The sequence below is a fragment of the Gouania willdenowi genome, chromosome 1, assembly GCF_900634775.1.
Source record: "Gouania willdenowi chromosome 1, fGouWil2.1, whole genome shotgun sequence".
Taxonomy (NCBI): domain Eukaryota; kingdom Metazoa; phylum Chordata; class Actinopteri; order Blenniiformes; family Gobiesocidae; genus Gouania; species Gouania willdenowi.
Window position 1 is genome coordinate 25,541,562 of NC_041044.1, and position 13,749 is coordinate 25,555,310.

Below are 13,749 nucleotides of genomic sequence, written 5' to 3' on the forward strand. Positions count from 1 at the left end.
CTGAATGAACAGAAAGATGCAGTGCTGTTCAAAGCTGCGTTTTATCCTCCCCTCCTCATTTTTCTCTCCACGCATGAAGGAACTCACTCAGCTGAGCTGAGCTGAAACACTATCATTGTTGGGACATTTCTTTAAAGGCTTGTCCTCAGCTCGAAAAGATCCTGTTATGGTGATGGATGCTTGAGTGTTTTTGTTGGACGTTACCATTTTGGATGTGGTTTAGATGCAAAAAAAATTGCAAGAAATAATTGTTGATTCTGACAGAGAGACCGACTGCACCATGTTGACATAATAGGATGGATATATTTAGTTTTTAGGTATAAGACAGACAAATATAATGTAGACTCATAGGGGTACTTTTTGTTTATTTTCTATAATTTCATCCTCTTTGAATCACTGAAACTTTAAACGAAACCAGTTTCGCTTCTGGTTAAAAGACAGTCATTTGGGACTTCTTTGTGAACTTCTATTTAATCCTTTAGTTCAGAGTCAAGCTGAGAGCTCTGCAGATCATTGAAGTCTTATCATTGAAAATCCCTTCTTAAAATAATGACCACCTCTCGCACTTCTTCTTAAGTGCAAATGCACCGTCTCAGCTCTAACAGAGCTTCTGCACAGCAATGATTCATCCAACCCTAAGACTTTTGTGCTTTCTTTTTCTTTGATAAACATTTCAGTTCTGATAACCTCATTCTAAGCCTCCCACTTAAAGAAGACTTCTGTCATATCACTTGACTTATTTTTTTCTAATGATTTCCTCTCCTCTGCAGGGTCTTTCTGATGTGGATGGAAAGGAAACATAGCTTTGGGCTTCACTTTACCGACCCGCGCCTCAACAAAACACTCGTTTACACAGACGACCCCATTCCCCATCACACCCGACATACATCTACGCACACACACTAACTAATGACATCATCAGCCGCTGTCTCTGAGGGTCTAAAATTAGACGTGGTCGATGTTAATGTTTCAGCCTAAGCACTCTGTGAATACCATAAGGATGAAAACGGGCAGTGTCACTGCTGCTTTCATCGTGATGAGCAACCAGCCATCCACAAATAATTCTGCTGCATGTTCATAAAAAACAAATAAAAAAACACCTGATGTTTCAAGCAGATGCCATTAGTTAGGGCTGTGGGGAACACAATCAAAGCAGAAATGTCACTTTGGGATTATTTGCTCTAGTGCTCAAACCACCTTTTGTTGATTTATTTTGTGATGAAATGGTTCTGTGAATATTGTGCAGGCATGCACACATTAACAGTGCTACTTTTATTCCTATACTATGTTTTTGTCCTGTTAAATGTTTCCTATTATGCCTAAAATAAACTAAAGGTGGGACAATATATTGCAATTTTAAAATGTCACAAGATCTGTCGTCGATGGTACAACTGGTATAGAGATTTTGGAAGCAAACGTGTCTTTTCAACTGCAAGAGACATAGTTCCTTTTCAGTCCGGTACTGAGATTGTATATGCGCTAATATGTGCATATACAATCTCAGTACGATGTGAAGTCAGTACATGACACCGGGCCCCAACACTCTGGAATGATCTGCCTGAGGAGATCAGGTCTGCTGACTTTGTGACAATTTTGAAATCACTTCTTAAAACATACTTTTATCAGAGAGCCTTCCCTTATTTTTAGTGACTTCTAACTTGTTTTTATGTTTCTATCTTTTAAACTGTTTTCATCTCTGACCAAAACTTCATATCTTTTATTTTCTAATGTATAGCTGCCTTTGGAAAGCACTTTGTAATGTGTTTTGAAAAGTGCTATATAAATAAAGTTTATTAATCTTATCAATACATTTTATTATAGTTCCAGAAAATGTTATATGCTAATATTGTTGAAATCATTTTCGTATGTTTATTTGGATCTCCATTAGCTTTGGCTGGAGCCATCACTACTCTTCCTGGTTTTTCACACCCAATTCAATTGACTCATTAGTGCAGTACACAACATTTTTAAGCAAATTCCATTAAGATTGGAATCATTTTTTGAAGAATGTTATAATGATGACATGATTTGGTTTTAATTTCAACCGCGCACGATGAGGAAGTGACAATAACCCATGTAGTGCTGTCGTCAAACAACTCATTTTTCTGTATTGTTTCAGTTTTATTTTGAAAAGCAAGATGTCCAATCCCAGTACTTTGCTACTTTCTGTTCTTTAAACTCTTTTTTTGTTGCATGGTGCAATGTGGACCGCGGCACGCATTATTACATAATGAACCAAAATGTATGTTTTTGCTGTGTAGATTGTGGCCAGAGCTCTCAGAAGAACAAACAACATGCCCTTCACTTCACACATGCAGCCCCTTCACCACTGCACTGTAAATCTATTTCATTTAAAGTTGTCATAAAATACCCACTTCCTCAGGATTAGATTAGGTTATACTTGTCATAAGGTAACATTGCTACCCTCTGCCGCACTAAGATTCCCCAGATTATATTTTGGTTTCAATCACTTTTTCACACGTTTGAAAGTTTCTCAAGGTTGTTTTCTGTGTATGTGTGTGCATATATCTACACTGTGGATTTAAGCATCTTGAGCTTGACATGCTGATTACAGAGGTCTGAAGCCACATTGAACCACAGGAACTTTTTTTTGCCCCATTTCTCCATCAGTTTGAGCTCATTTGCAATAATGAAGGTGAAGCCGGGAGCCCTGGGCCTCTGCGGTGGGAATCTGTGCCTTATCTTAACCAGCAAAATCCCACAGCTCTCTGCTAACGTTTGATTTTTCCCCTGTTACTCTTACTCTTTTATTTTAGCCACATTTAAGCAGCATGGGCTGTAACAGTACAATAATGCATTATGAGAAACACTCTTTGCAGACATCAAACACTCCTGACTGATGGTTTTTGCTTTTTGCTTCAACAGATTTCTGTAAAACCTCTTATTTTTAGCCTTGTTATTAATTTCTTCACAGCTTCAAAAAACCTCATGCCTTAAAAAGTCCTGGACTAAAAAGATTTTATTATTATCCAGGTAATACCACTTTAATAATCAATTGCTAAAACAGGCCGTGTATCCCCTGCAAAGCACTAAGGATATCCCAGTTTATTTAAACCCACCACCAGCCCCCATTTCCATCTAATGATTACCTTATGGTGAAGAGGAAATAGCCAGCAGTGTTACCACAGTCATTTTGGGATGGACAGACACACAGACTGCACCACGAGCACTTTTACAGCCTCAAACAGTCCAAATGACCCCAGAGCAGGATTTAAATTGTCAAAGAACTGGAAGAAAGGAGCTTATGTGAGTTATTGCCTAAAGTAATTGGCTATTTTGTGATCTCTATGCATATGTGTGTGTGCGCGTGTATGTGTGACTACTGTGTGCGTCATGGGAAATAAGGTCATGTGTTGGTAATTGTCAAGATTTTTTTCTGGCTCTGCTCTGCTGTGCCTTGCTGCCAATTGCTGACTGGACATCTGTAATGAGTTTGGCTGCGAATCTTGCACCTTGTTTTGACTGCTGCTTTTATGAGCTGCGAAACATCATCTAAGAATGAGAATTTACTAAGTGGCTCTAATTATGAAGGTCAGCGGTTGGCTTTAACTATCGGTCAGTCCACATGAGATGAGCCATGAATATCTGGACAGAAGTTCTTGTAAATGACTGGTATTGTCACTATAAAGGAACCTGTATGACAAATAGAGACACTGCCATGCTAAGAGGAATCCTCTGCAGGCAATGGAAGAACATGCAAACTCTAATTCAAACGCAACACTTTCTTTCTACATGTACAAAGGGCTAGACACCATGTAATGCAGAACTGAGGCAGAAATAGCAGCATTTTGGACTTACGGCATTCGTTTTTACTTTTAAATATAAATGTAAGTGGATTGTCTTTGTATCGAGTCCTGAAAATAGGTTAGTGCTAAAAAAATATGTCGTCTGAGGACTGCTTTGTATGGGGGTATGGGGTCAGACTGTGAATGGGGCTTTTGTAGATGAGTGATGTGAATAGTCGTGTCATCCATGTACACGCCCCAGGTTGTATATGTAGGCTGTGGCAGCAGCAGCAGCAGGGAACGCAAATGACTAAGATAGCCTGCCTAAAGGGTTATGATGAAGATGTAGTGAAGAGTGTGATGTAACTCTAGTGAGGTCATCAGACCTTGGCTTTGTGCACTGGGCCACACTGCTTCTCTTTCACATCCCACCATCTCATTTGAACTCAAATGTTATCTACTGTATTTATACGCCATAACTTTATGACCACGGGCCTAATGTTGTGTTTGTTCCTCACATGAGAAAAACAAAACCTAAACAGTGCTGAAGTGGATTTCAACTGTATATTCTATTTGTTAGTTATTTATAGTTAATGTTATTAGGTCACAATGAACAAGTTCATAAACCCAACGTAAAAATAGTGGTCAAAATTCAGCTACATGTAGGCTAGTGTGTGTGGTTCCGTTTCATGAATGATTTTTATTGTAAAAAAAATAAAGTGCATTGTGTGTAGCATTCCACGTCATGTCTCCATATCTCACCAGTGGGGCGCGCACCACTTTTTGAGAAGAACTGAATTTGTGAAAAAGGTCTAAAAAAGAGACAAACCAAATAAAATCAGACCTTCAGATATGAATAGTCCTCCTTGTCTGTAGATGGCAGTAGTGAGCTCTTGCCCTCTAAGGTTCAACTGTGGTTCAAATTATTTAATTGCTTGCAACAGCACTTTATTCCATTCCAAAAGATGTGTTGTGGCTCACAAAAGCAGCTGTAATAAACAAGTCCATTTGTAATTCTGTCTAATTGTGACAGATATCTGCATCCCCTCCATTCAAGACGAAATCTCCCAGCTCTCACCTCCCCGTCCAGCTTCTTTACTTTCTCTGCTGACTTTTCTCTTTCTCTCCTATCCTCCTTTATCTTCTTCTCACTGTTCACCCTCTTTCATTGTGCACCACTGTCCCCCTTTAGTGTTGGCTAGCATGCTGGTAAGATTCCTGCCCAACTCTTATATAACCAAATTTAGCTTGTTCGAGTCATGTGTTTAGCCATAGGTCATTCTCGGTAGTGACGGCTTACACTAATGTGACCCCCAAGGCTCCCCATCCTCTCTTAGTCAATGTGTGATATGCTGTTGTTATTGGGCTAGGGTGTGGGGGCCTGGGTTTGTCTCGCATGAGTGAACGAGCACACGTGTCTGTCTGTGCCTCACGACCATCTGCTTCATCTGGCGCAAATATAGGCTGTAGGTTTGGTCTGTGTGTGTGTGTGTGTGTGTGTGTGTGTGTGAGTCACATTTCCTCTGCCTGGTGCTGTTTGAGGAGAAGAATCTGCTTGGATGACTCTTTGTTACTCTTTATGTGTGTGTGTGCGTGCATGTGTTTGCGCAAGCAGAAGTGTGTATTGGACTGATTGGTTGCCGCTGGCCTGCAGGTGAAGTGATTAACGATATCGCTGAGATATCACAGAATCAGGTTTGTTGGTAATTAGGTCTTTGACAAGATGCCACGACCTGATTTTAGATGAAACTCCTAGAGGGAGAAAACAACACATTATTCTCCTGTGACCATGATTTTAAATCGCCGTACTTGTAAAAACAAGCCAGTGGCACTTCTGGCTTAGAGTAAGAACCAAGACCCTGCATTTAATTATCAGAGCAAACTATGAGCTTTTCTGTGCAGAGTTTACATGTTTGTGTGAATTGTATCTGGCTAACATCAATGCTAATTTAACTACCCATCAGGTGTGTTGTTGTTTCCATTTTTTGGCTGACAGATGATGGGCGCTACTCTGACAGAGAATTTGCCCTTGAATTTTAACATTGCTGAATATTTTGGACATTTCAAGTTGTTGTGTTTTTTTTGTCAAAGTAAAAGCCTTCGCTGGGTCGTATGGACAAATATATCGTGTTCGCTCATCATTTCATCCATAACTGTCAATCATAGCAGATTACAGGTTTTATTGTCTGTTGCAATTTAATGATATGGATGTAAATTTTCTTAAATATAATGTATGATTTTAGCAATTTCAATAAAATACACTAACATGGACGAATAAATTTTATTTATTTATTTTATTTATTTATTTAGTTTATTTCCGACGTGGTTGCATTCACAGAAGTTTTGTTTTTATTTTTATTTATTTTTTTTGTACATGCCGAAAATGGAGACGAGAGAAGCATTTGCTTATCCAAGTCCCCTGTTTTGAACACAGAAAATTTACATCAGAGCTTGTCTCTCTGGTCAAACATTCTCTGGTTCTGAACACAACTTCATTTTTTTTTTTTTTTTAATTTATTTATTTATTTATTTTTTTTTTTAATTAAACTGAAAGGTCAGCATGAGTCGTGTTCTAAAGCTTTGCAGCAAAAAGCCCACGAGGAAGACTTTATTTAAGTGATTTAAGTTCTTGATTGAAATGAAATTAAATCAAATTTTCTGGTTCAATCAGGGAACACTTTTATGTTGGTGTTTGTAAGACAGCCTGCCAGGTAAAGATCAATATTTATTTGACTATTTTAAACATAACATTAGGTCTACCACAGTGTGTGAAAACACACCTCAGTATAGTATAAATGTATGGGGTCCTGTTTGTGTGTTTTACATATATCCGTGCAACAACAAATGCAACCACACACACGCTTTATGTCTCATGCGTATTTCTGACCCTGTGATTAGTTTCAGCTTCTGAAGTCTGGAAAATAATCACTAGGCTAAAAGAGCCCATGGCTAAACAAACTGGCCCGTCTCTATTTTTAAAAGAGCTCTTTTGTCTCGACACCAACATCCTGCTTTCCATGTGGAGCCCACACCAAAAACACACACATTGGACTTTTATCATAGGTTTCTCTTTGTTTTCTCTAATATTTCCCAGCTTGGACAAGGAGCATGTCTTTAACCTCAGCTGTACTGCAAGAGCTAATGCTCACTCTTTGGAAGACATACTGCATTATTCCAGTTCCCTAAAAGAACTGATCCATCAGGCTGAATACCTTCTGACCATTAACATCTGATGAAAACATCGAAGGCCTCAGGTGGAACAGGCCCAGATGTGGAGGATGCCACCCTGTGCTTTCTACATTGAGCCTGTCCGGTGCACCTCAGCCCCTCTAAGACCAAAGAGCTGGTCTATGACTTTGGGAAGTCCAGACCTAAAGCCACGACCAGTTCTGCCTGTTGGAGTGGAGGTGGAGGTGACTCATGGAGGTACCTCGGGGCGGGCTGTGGCTGGACAGCAAAATAGAAATTAAGCTGGACGGCCACCATGGACTACCAGTACAGGGAGGGACAGAGCAGACTGTACTTCCTGAGAAAGCTGCTCCTTCAACATCTGCAGGAAACTCCTGAGCATGTTTTATGATGGCCATTGTAATGACTTACACTGTGTGCGCAGAAAACTGCTGGATATGATGGACGTTGCCAGTCATTCTTTGCACACCTTCATCAGTAACCACATGTGCCAGTTTCGTGATAGACGGATTCTTTCCAAGTGCAGGACTATCAGACTCAAATCTCCCACATAAATGAAAATTATGTTGATTGTATGAGGGCAGATGAAGAAAAGGAGCAGTAGACTGGGCCAGGTCTCCCACACAAAATAGGACAGACAACAAAAGTGCAACCTAAGCATTCCTATTTATTATTTACGGTAACTTATATTGCACCATCTTAAGTCCCGATTTTCTAAGATCAAAATTATGCGCGCACACAAATATAATTTAAGCAACTGATTTACTAACAGTGCAAATGCGAGATAATGATAATAATGAATTATAATAAATTACCTGTTTGGTTAATTGATCCAATCAGTTAACCACATTTTTGCCACCGTTGTTTGCTAGTAAAGTGTGTATAGTACTTCTTGCAGCATTTGGGCGACCGTGCCTCAGTTTTTGGTTGGATCGCAGTCTATACGTCGCAGAGTTCTTGGGCAAGGCACTGAACCCAAAGTTGATCACAGCGGTTGATTAGCGCCTTACATGGCAGCTCAGTCCCATCGGTGTGTGAATGGGTGAATGAGCTGATATTGTGAAGTGCTTTGGGACTACCTCTGTGGTTATAAAGCTCCATGTATCAAGTTCTTTTTTTTTCTTTTTTACCATTAGCAACATTACTTGAGTGTATATCTTTGATGGAAAGATGGACACAAACAGAGAATAGTTTTTGTGGGTTTTCTCCAGGTATCCCAGTTTTCTTCAACAATCAAAAAATGTGTAGACCTCTGACTAATTTATCATAAGGTAGAGATTTGAATTGTAAAAGGTAACGCTTTTGTGTTAGACAGAAGAAAATCCAAAAGACTTAGGTTTGAGGAAGGATACTGTTCAGAAAAACAAGAAGTGAGCTGTTGTAAGTCATGCTAGTTTTCTTTTCTTTTAATGATGCAATGAAAGTGTGTCTGCGTGCATGCGTGTGTGTGCGACGTAGTGTGTGTGTGTGTGTGCATGTTTGTTTGACTGATTGTTCAAAATCTGGTTTTGGTTCACACAATAACATTACATTTAAACTCTCCTAAAAACCAATGACACGTGTAAGAGGTCAATAAGGCTGTGAGCTTTGAATACTTATTAGAAGCATGTGAAACATGTCGTCAGTGACCATTCTATGTGTGAACTTTCTGTTCTTTATGTTGAAATAGATATTTTCAAATACATGGGATACTGTAGGACCTGACTAAAATACTTTACTCCGTATTAATGGCCCGGTACTGATCCACGTGAGTGAGAGTTTGTGTGCAAAAATTAAAAATTACAATTTCTCAGATATGTGTTATTACTCTGTGTGAATAACTTTGGTCTTATGCATACATTGCTCAATAGTTTTACATTATTATGGCTTTAACTCTGTGTTTTGCAGCCAAATGTCTTTGAATCAGAAACCATGTTTAAGTCTCAGATGAATTGGTGTGAAATGACGTGTCTCTTTGCTAATCAAAGGCGTTTTTGATAAAGACAGCCTATAATAGCTATGGTTACAGTAAATACAAAAGATTACACGTCAAATTACATTTGGAAAAGAGACGTGGAAGACTAAAATGTCCGTTTAATTACTTTGAAAGCTAATCCTTTATCTTTCCTGTCAATATGACTGCAATTACAGAATATTTCCAGCCTGTTTAAGATCACTTTAACAACAATGAATATATGTCAGTGGTTCAAATAACGGATAAAAATTGACACAGGATACCTCTTTATTTAATTTATTTTATTTTTTTGACAGCATTTGGAAAGAGCATGCAGTGATATACATTGTATAGAACAAATGTCTCTCACAGTCCCTGAAATCTGTCATTACCACCTTTATTTTCCTCATTAAATTGATTGTCTAAGTTTGTGCCGTTACAATGGAAGAGTCTGCGTCACACCTAAAAGTGGTGCAGAATAAAAACTAAAAAGAATGACGTGGTTATGTGTCGTTAAACAGTGGATTGACATGGATGTCTGTGTTGTCTTGAATCCTGTCTGAAGCAGGCACTGAGAGCATCAGTCTGTGTCCCAAACCGGCCGATGTCTTCACTGTTGATGAGTCTCTGTCAGACCACAGGCGTTGCCATGTAACGGTACTTCTTTGGGTGCCATGTTTTGAAAAAGATTTGAACTCTCAACCATTCATTAACCGCCTCAGTCTTTCCTTTTGTCACATATGAGGGGACAGTAAAAACATGGATATCTGAGGATGCAGACTTCATTGTTTATACCATCTCAATTTGTTGGATGGCTTTAGTAAAAAAAATGTTAAAGCTTTCTTAATTGCTGGTGTACTAATCAATGTAAATTCAGAATCTGCTCTCTCATGAAAGGGAACAGTTGATATAAAAAAGAATTGTGACAGAAAACAAAGAAAGATTGTAGCTGCTGTGCAGCAATGGTCGGGGCCAGGCAATTTTAGCCAAAACAACACAGGAGCTGTTAGCATGTTAAGTCAGATTTAGAATGGCTGTCAAAAATTCAGTTATTACTGTAAGATAACAATCTGTAAATACACATATTGCACCTATAGACAGCATGTCTATGTTGTAATTCATTTTTACAATGACTTATTGGCTCCATAAGTGAAAAACCAATGTTTACAGTTTTTTGCATTAATGCCAATGGTTTGCATTAGATTGCAGTTCAAAATGCTGTAGAAAACTCATAACCTTGCCTGCAAGATGGATTCTCCTGGTGTTCACAAACACCAGAATCCATCTCTTGCTGTTCCTGCCTTTGCCTTTCGAAAACCGAACAAAAAACCGATTAGAACCAATCATGAGGCAGTATTGTGGTTTAGGGTGGAATAACTGGGTGTGACAAAGGCAGAAGCGCCGAAACAAAACTGGCGCATGCGCAGTTGTAGGGAGAGGAACTAGCTGGGCTACCGCTATTAGCATAGCTCAGAATCAAAATAGAAAGATGTCGATGCAGGAGGATGGTAAACGTGCCCTTATCTCGCATACTCGTGTTGCAAAAACGGCAAAAGTCACTCAATGACATAATGACCGCAGCATTACTATCCCAAAAGAAAGTTTTCACCAGCTGAGCCTTGTTGTTGTTGTAGCAGCGTCTCAGCGGCGCATGCCAAGGACGACAACGTCATTTGTTACCATGTGATTGGCTAAAACAAATCATGGTGGACAGGTGCTTTGCCCAATCAGGTTCAAGCATTCTGTTCATGTCCCTCCCTGGTTCCAAAAGGATTCACCAGACACAGACCCATATTGATGTGGAGAACATTGAAGATATATTTAGCTACATTTTGATGCACTTTAGGCTCAATTTTTGATTAACCAAAATTATGTGTGGGTTGTTTGTATTGGACAGTCTGAAGATGTGCTGTAACAAGTTTGGTGTCAATGAAGCAAAAATTATGGGAGGAGAAAGGTTTAATATGTTTGACGACCAAGTACAGATTGGTGACAGCTGGAGAGACAGTGGACAGCCCGGAAAGACGGCACCGGGGCAGTCAGGGGTAGCATCCCGAGCTGCATCTTCTGAGAGGAAGAAACCCACATCAAGCTACAGATTGACCTAGAAGAGAGATACCCCCAGGGATTCCCGAGAGGGGGGGTGGAAGAGAATCCCATCGGACGGATCAAACGATAACGACACATAGCAATGGTAACACGACAACGACTATGGAATGTATATGTGGCAAGAGATGCAAGAACCGACATGGCCTGCGGATCCACTAGGCCAAGATGAAGTGTGTGCCAAAGGAGTCAGAGTCACAGGTCCGGACGGGACGGAAGTGGAGAGCTGCTGTGGATGTTGCTGAGTCTAGGGTACGGCAGAGGGTACTGGTGGGCAAAGTGGCACGAGGAAGAGCTGGCCTGAGTAGTGGTAGAACTCACTTCAATAAAGCAAAGAAGAGAGAGAGGAGGGCGCTGATCCTCGAGGAGGTGCGAGCAGGACTAGAGGAGAAGCGGGCCAGCCAGATGGTGGGAATGCGGCAGCAGGGAGCCTGGATGAGATGGGATCAAGCGCTGGAGCGTAAGATCACATGGACCGAGCTGTGGAAAGCTGAGCCCCACCGAATCAAATTCTTGATCCAGGCGGTTTATGACGTGCTGCCTAGCCCATCCAACCTTTGCATCTGGGGGAAGGCAGAGACACCGGCTTGCCCCCTCTGCCAGAGGAGAGGAACCTTGGAGCACATCCTCAGCTGCTGTTCGAAAGCCCTGGGTGAAAGGCGCTACCGCTGGAGACACGACCAGGTCCTTAAGGCAATAGTTAATTCCATCTGCTGCGGGATTAGCCACAGCAAGAGCCTTCGCCCAGTGAAGAAGAGCATCACTTTCGTCAGAGCTGGGGAGAAGGTTGCAGTGACCACCCAAAATACCTCCCCTGGCCTGTTGGCAACGGCGCTTGATTGGGAGCTAAAGGTTGACCGGGGGAAGCAACTAAAGTTCCCCGAAGAGGTCGCAAAAACAACTTTGAGGCCAGACATTGTGATTACTTCAGTAGCCACCAAGCAGGTAGTTCTTCTGGAGCTTACTGTGCCTTGGGAGGACCGAATGGAGGAGGCCCATGAGAGGAAGAGGGCTAAGTACTCCGAGCTAGTGGAGGAGTGCAGGAGCAATGGTTGGCGGGCAAGATGCCAACCCATCGAAGTAGGATGCAGAGGATTTGCGGGCCAGTCTCTCTGCAGGGCCTACCAGATGCTGGGTATTGCTGGAGCCAGCCAGCGAAAGGCCATCAAGTTGGCTACAGATGCTGCAGAAGTGGCATCAAGGTGGCTGTGGATCAGAAGAGGAGAGGAGTGGCACGTAGGGTAGCGCTACCTGGGCACAAGCTGGGGCTTGATCAACCCCAGTTGGGTCGCCTGGAGGAGGGGGTCTGATTGTTGAAAGACCCGAAACCCCCTGTGATCCCAGGTTACATCACTGATGATGTGTCCAGGGGCACCACAAGGTGTATTTGAGAACTACGGTTTTACAGTGATGGACTTTATCTTTTGCAATACATTTTTTATTTACTATTGGGGCTACATTTGACTGAAAGTATTCAAATCTCTATCACATATTGTTAGTGTCTTGTGAATATTCAAAATGATGAACTTTAGAGGCTGGCTGTAGTGATACCTTTAGGACTATTGGCCTGTTTGACATGGGACTTAACCTTTGTGCAAAATGTGGTTATTGTTTGCGAATGGGAAGGAGGAAGAAGAAGAAGAAGAAGTCTATGTGACTATCTGCTCTGTTCACTTGTTATTCTGACAGACTGAAGACATTAAACTTTGGAGGAAGTAAGAACTGCAGGGAGACAGACGGAGAAAAAGGAGGGAGGAGACAAGGAGGGTGGAGAGAGAGACGGGGACAGGGTGATGAAGTCAGAAGAAAAAGGGAAGTCTCCTTCAGAAAAGCGAGGAGGGAGGGGATGTCAAGAGAGAAAGTGGAGAGATTACATGTGGCTATCGGAGGTAGCCGCTGAGTTATGGACAGAGACAGAATAGCTGGTAAGTTGGGACTTTTGCTCCAATATTTCTGAGTGTTTTCTCTGAGGGAAAAAAATAAACCTTTTTGCTTTGACTTTAAATCTTGAATTTGAAACCAGTACCAAACTAGTTCACATTGGTTGTTGTGGTGTTAAGTATTCATGAATGAGTTACTAGACCTGCAGAGGAGTAGTCAGCAAATATCACATGATTTTTCTATCCAGGGTCATTTCCCTGAAATCCAAAAGTATGAGCTGTGAGTGCTTTAACTGCTAACACTGGGATGATGATTTCAATTTCACACAAATGCATGTGGACGCACATCAGTCAGACAACATCAGTACAAGAACTGGACTGAGTTAAGTCTTCCTGCTTAAAGCCAAGAAGCTGAGCAGCCAGATTATTTCTCAGCGTGACAGATGGTTTATTTTAGGCTAAAGCACATGGAAGCTCAGCTCATGTCTCTGCTAATATAATCTGGACAGACTGTATTGAAATATTTAGCATACATTAAAATCTTAAATGTGATCCTGGATCTGCAATGTGACATTTCTGAGTCTTTGGCCTCAGAAACGTGTTGCAGAGAGTAATCCTGTTTATTTTATTAATTGATAATGACTTTAACATTACTCTAAAGTTTGTTTATGAGCGAGATCTAACACAGCCAATAGATGTTGGGTCTGTGCTGTGAGGATTAGACTAATCTTATATCTTACTGCTATTAAAGCTTAGCCTCATGCTGAGCGACGCAGCTGAAAATTAATTCAACTGCTCATTAGAAACTGAGCTCAGTGATTCCTAATATGCACACAAAAAGAACTACACAACCTCATTGGATTTCCACTTGGTGGCACTGTTGTAGTGTCATCAT

The 13,749-nt window shown here is 41.0% G+C and overlaps 1 protein-coding gene across 2 annotated transcripts in view; it reads left to right on the forward strand.

Annotated features, from left to right (window-relative positions):
- Positions 1-13,749, forward strand: part of septin9b (septin 9b) — a 77,288-nt gene that overhangs the window by 5,360 nt on the left and 58,179 nt on the right. Inside the window, exon 1 of one of the 2 annotated variants that reach the window (XM_028475366.1) lies at positions 12,759-12,899. The exons of the other annotated variant lie outside the window; for it this stretch is intronic. Within the exon in view, the coding sequence (XP_028331167.1) occupies positions 12,878-12,899 (22 nt within the window). The 5' untranslated portion in view covers positions 12,759-12,877. Of the gene's footprint in view, positions 1-12,758; positions 12,900-13,749 lie in introns of those variants that run through there. 2 annotated transcript variants of the gene reach the window in all.